This window comes from Populus alba, chromosome 15, assembly GCF_005239225.2.
Source record: "Populus alba chromosome 15, ASM523922v2, whole genome shotgun sequence".
In the NCBI taxonomy this organism is placed as follows: domain Eukaryota; kingdom Viridiplantae; phylum Streptophyta; class Magnoliopsida; order Malpighiales; family Salicaceae; genus Populus; species Populus alba.
In genome coordinates, this window is record NC_133298.1 from 11,784,721 (window position 1) to 11,789,823 (window position 5,103).

Here is a 5,103-nt window from a genome sequence, read left to right on the forward strand (position 1 = left end):
TATTTTTATTTATTAATATAATTCATGATGTGTTTGATTATACAAATGCATCAATTTTTATGTTCATATTAAAATATAAATTTAACATAAAAAAACACATTAATAATATTTATATTTTTTTATATTAAAAAATAATTTTTGATGTGGCTCGTGACAAAATCATATAAAGTTGACTAGTCTTTTATTATTAAGAGTAGTTGCTCACAAAATCCCTTTTGAGGGCTATATAGGATTGTAGTAACGATGATGACTTAAAATATTTTTTTATTTAGAGATATATAAAAATGATTTTTTTATTTTTAAAAAATTATTTTTGATATCAGCACATTAAAACGATCTTAAAACATAAAAGATATTATTTTAAGCAAAAAAAAATTCAAAATTTTTAGGAACATGATGGCACCGCGTTTCCAAATATACCCGGGTAAGGGATACTTTTTGACCATGTGTATGAGATTTTTAAAATTTATTTTATTGTTGATCAATAATTTATATATTGATCTAGTCAGAACTTACTTAAAAAGAATAGAATCTTGCATAATTAATTATAAATATATATTTTTAAATATTTAAGATTTTAAAAAAATTTGTATATATATATATATATATATGAGAAGTAGAGTTTTAGATAATCTTTATTTTGTACTTAGAGGGTTTTTTTTTTTTTTTTTTTTTGAGTAGAGATGATTTTTTATTTTATAAAGTATAATTAAAAAATATATATATTATTTATTGTCGAGATTTTTTTGCATTGAAGCATTCTTGAAGTGATCCTTGGACTCTGGCAGGCTATGGATGCGGTGACTTGGGTATTCTTGGGAGGCTATGGTCACATATACTGGACAAGAGAATTGCTGCGTCAGGTCTCATAATATTTATGGTCACATTTACTGGACAACAGAATCGCTGCGTCAGGTCTCATAATATTCAACAGAATTGCGGCCAAGGAAAGCTTCCAAGTCGACTGGAGGAGGTTAATTACTATAGCTGAGAGAGTGGAGAGAGCTGAAGGCAGCCACCGGAGGAAGAGTGGAAAGCAACCATAGGGGACCGCAGCAAAGGGCTTTAAATATACAGACAAAGTTCACAAATGCTACTGTTCTTAAATCGTTTCCAGAGGGAAAGGGAGAGGAGAAGGGGACCCTTGAAAATAAATCCTGTCAGTGGTCCTCTAGGAATCCCTCCGTTGGACAGGCAACCAATAAGAATTCATTAAAGAGGATGGGCATGAAAATGTTAGCCAATCAACACTCAGATAAGACCTATTATGGGTCCCGACAAGGACGATCGATCAAAGCCTTGTATATTCCACATAACAAACCACCAATAGGACACGGGGCTGGCTAGCTAGCTTGCTTGCTTTTGCCAAAGAATGAAAGCTCCTCTCAATAATTGTATATCAATTGGCCCCAAGATAAATACTTCAAGGGACACCCTCTTGCTCTTCGCAATAGTCGTTTTGTATTCTTGCTTTATTTCATAAATATTATGCTCAGCTAGCTCCTCTTCAGTACTTAGGCCAAGCACAGTTAATACTTCAATATTTGTCTCACAACCAAATCTTTGGCATGATCAGTGGAAGGAAAGCGGCAAACGCCATGGGAGGCAAGACAGCAAGAGCTTGCGATAGCTGTTTACGCAAGAGGGCACGCTGGTTTTGTGTAGCAGATGATGCTTTCCTGTGCCAAGCCTGTGATGCATCGGTCCACTCAGCGAATCAGTTAGCAAGTAGACACCAAAGAGTCAGGCTGGAGACCGCATCATCATATAGGATCAGCAGTTCATTAAACACTGATCAGGATTATTCTCCACCAGCATGGCATCGAGGGTTCACAAGAAAGGCAAGAACCCCAAGGCATAACGGCAACAGGTCTTTATTGGTGCAACAACTGCTCAAAGATGATCGAGAGAAAGTCTTGAACCCTCTTCCTCTTGTTCCTGAAATTGGAAGTGAAGAGGAGCCAAATATGGCTGCCGATGAGAATGAAGATGATCAGTTGCTTTGTAGAGTTCCTGTTTTCGATCCGTTTGCAGCTAAAATGTGTGGTATAGTAACAAGTGAAGATGAAAACATGGTTGTTGAAGTTTATGGACAGGAAGGAGCATGTGACTTGGATAACCTACCAGGGTTTCTGCCTTCAGACATGGATCTTGCTGAGTTTGCTGCAGATGTTGAGAACTTACTGGGACGGGAAGCTGATGAGGAATATCACGATACTAAGGATTCGGAGCTGTTAGATTGTAGTAAAGGGGAAGATGAAGGACAGTTTTGTTTCGCGGACAAAGTAGTGAAGATGAAGGATGAACAAGAAATGGAAACAATCATAGATTGCCATTTTGATCAAGATTTTAATATGGCAAGAGAGTCATTGTTGGGTTGGAATTTCGATTACGAGACACTGGTGGACGGACATGAAGAGGTGGAAGAGAAAAAGGTGGCGGTGCCTGAGACAGAAGTGACGAATAGTACTGGATACAAGGAGATGAAGAGGAACGTATCTTTAAGGCTCGATTACGAGTCAGTCATCATCGCATGGGCTAACCAAGGCTGTCCATGGACTACAGGAAGCCGACCAGAGCTCAACCCTGATGATTCTTGGACTGATTCCATGGTATATATATGCTTCCCTCATTTTCATTTCAGGTTTTTTAAACATAAATTTTTTTGGCGGGAGAAGGAGAAAATATATAGAAGAGAAAATCAAGGAAAAAAATCGGAAAAATATTTGGTTGTCCCATAGCATATTCTCTTGTACACCTTTTGATTATAGGTTGAATTTTTCAAATAAGATGGTACAGCTCCATACATGCCCTAGCTAGCAAGTTTTAAAATTTATTAGCAGTAAGTTTTGGTGGATATGTGATTTTTTTTGTCTTTTCTATATGATATTATAGGGTGCGTGCCCTAAAGACGATAATAATCCATACGGAGGACTGGGGAGCCATACAAGAGGTGGAGATGGGGAGAGAGAAGCGAGGGTCATGAGATATAAAGAGAAGCGAAGAACACGATTGTTTTCGAAAAAGATAAGGTACGAAGTAAGGAAATTGAATGCAGAGAAAAGGCCTAGAATGAAAGGCAGGTTCGTCAAGAGGACATCCCTCATGGGGACTCCTGATTATCCTTGACAAAAAATACAGTTTTAACTGCCAGCATCGATCAGCGAAAGCTTGAATGAGTTATTAGGCTCATTAGTATCAAATTTAATCTTACTAACAAATGCAACTAAGTTTAGGTAGATGTCACTGTGACCTCTCAGTCTCCGACATGTTACTGTTTGGAAGTTCAAAGTGGGAGTTACATGGACATTCTATGAAGAAGTCAACCTTAACAAGATGAACTATTTTACAAATTTCTTGTCTTGGAACTCTTCTGTTTGTTCATCAATATATGTTGTGCTTACGAAGTTTTGGAGATTAATACAATCTCCCTATTAAGGAAAATAGGTTGACAACATTGTAAATATACTAGGTGTCTACTATGCATTGAAGAAATGCTTGTTCTTCAATTGCGAGCTTTAGCTGGAATGTATTTCTTCTGCACAGCAGCTCATTAATGTTTTTCCTTTCAAGCTATAAAGTTATCGCTACCATCTATTTTCTTTCTGAATTTCTTGGATTTGTTATTTATCAACAAAAGCTAAGAACATTTTTTTCCCTTGACAATTAAATTATATGTATTATGCTAATATAAAATTCAATCTTATCACGGATGATGTTAAGACGAACTGTAAGGTAAAATGGGATAAAATTACACAAATTAATAGCTGATAACTAAGAACCTTAATAGGTATTTCAGAGGCTCTAGGTAAGAGCTGATTATATAATAGAAAAAATAACAATCATCTCATACATCCTACTCAAGGTAAATTGTTTCGTGTTTATTTTTTATGATAGAGGTGCCTAATGTGCTTACACGCTAAGGGTTCGCCTAAATTGATATATGTATTGTTGTTATTCATTTGTTATCCCATAAAAAAAAATCCAAAATTTAAGGGAATACACATTAAGAAAGCCTAGAAAATCGCCCAAGTTGGTGGTAAAGGACCAAAATGATAAGTGGAAAAGTTAGAGAACTAGAATGTACAAAATTGACGATCAAATTTTGATGGAAAAAAAACATATTCGATGAATTGTTTTTATTTAGGGGTAAAGAAATGCAAATTTGGATAAGAAAAGACTCAATAAGGATTTTCGAAGGCTTAATTAATTTTATTTGAGGATTTAATTGCAATAAAAATCAGTTTTTTGGAGTCAATTTGGATGTTAATTGGAAGAAATTGAAGTTTAGGAACTAAAATTGGTCGTTGAAAAGTTTGATTGGTCAAATCAGGAGCTTATTTATAAAAAAAACTTAAGTTTGATAGCCAATTAGGGTTTAAATGAAGAAATTCAAAACCAATGATCAAATTGTAAAATGTGTGAGACTTCAAGGGTTGAAATTGACCAAATTGACCAAGTTTGATGGTCAATTAAGGGTCCAAGTACACAAATCAAAAACCAAGGACCAAGATGAAAATGTCACTAAACTTTGAGGCTAATGATTGAGTTTGACAGTGGTGACATTGCATGAAATTAAGAGTTTGGGAGGTAATTACATGTGCAATTAAAAGTAATTAGAAGAATAAGGACTAAAATAAAATCTATCAGATCCCAAATTAAAAACCATAATTTCTAGGGGTTTAACTTAGATGACGCATCGTTCACCCACTGTTCATCTCCTTCCTTGGTAGTTTTGGATGATCGGGTTGGCACATTCTAATAGCTCATTCTAGAATTCTAGACCTCCAAATGGCACAAGGTTTTTTTGTAAATGGAAAAAGAGCATCCCATCTATAACCTTATTTCCATGAAATTGGATGTTTACATCCCAATTCTTCCATAAAGGTCTTCAATATCTTGTATTTTCAGTTTTTGGGTTGATTGAGTTGGTGGTACCTTCAAACGAATAAATATGGAGGTATAAACCTCCAAATGGAGCAAGGATAGATCCAACCGAAAGGTATGCATCTCCCCTATCAAGTTTAGGTGGTCTTCGATGACGTTTACATCAGAGTTTCTATAGCAAAGCCTTGAAAATGGCCAGCTTAGTCAGTCTTGACT

The 5,103-nt window shown here is 35.5% G+C and overlaps 1 protein-coding gene across 1 annotated transcript; it reads left to right on the forward strand.

Moving 5' to 3' along the window:
• Positions 1 to 1,353: 1,353 nt before the first annotated feature.
• On the forward strand, positions 1,354 to 3,610 carry LOC118032783 (zinc finger protein CONSTANS-LIKE 6). The gene is made up of 2 exons (XM_035037571.2): positions 1,354 to 2,612; positions 2,896 to 3,610. The coding sequence occupies exons 1-2, from the start codon at positions 1,569 to 1,571 to the stop codon at positions 3,127 to 3,129; spliced, it is 1,278 nt and encodes a 425-aa protein (XP_034893462.1). The 5' UTR covers positions 1,354 to 1,568; the 3' UTR covers positions 3,130 to 3,610.
• The last annotated feature ends 1,493 nt before the right edge of the window (positions 3,611 to 5,103 follow it).

Coding starts and splice junctions, on each gene's coding strand:
- LOC118032783 (XM_035037571.2), top strand. CDS start 1,569: ATGATCAGTGGAAGGAAAGCGGCAAACGCCATGGGAGGCAAGACAGCA. Junction 2,613..2,895: donor ATTCTTGGACTGATTCCATG/GTATATATATGC, acceptor ATGATATTATAG/GGTGCGTGCCCTAAAGACGA.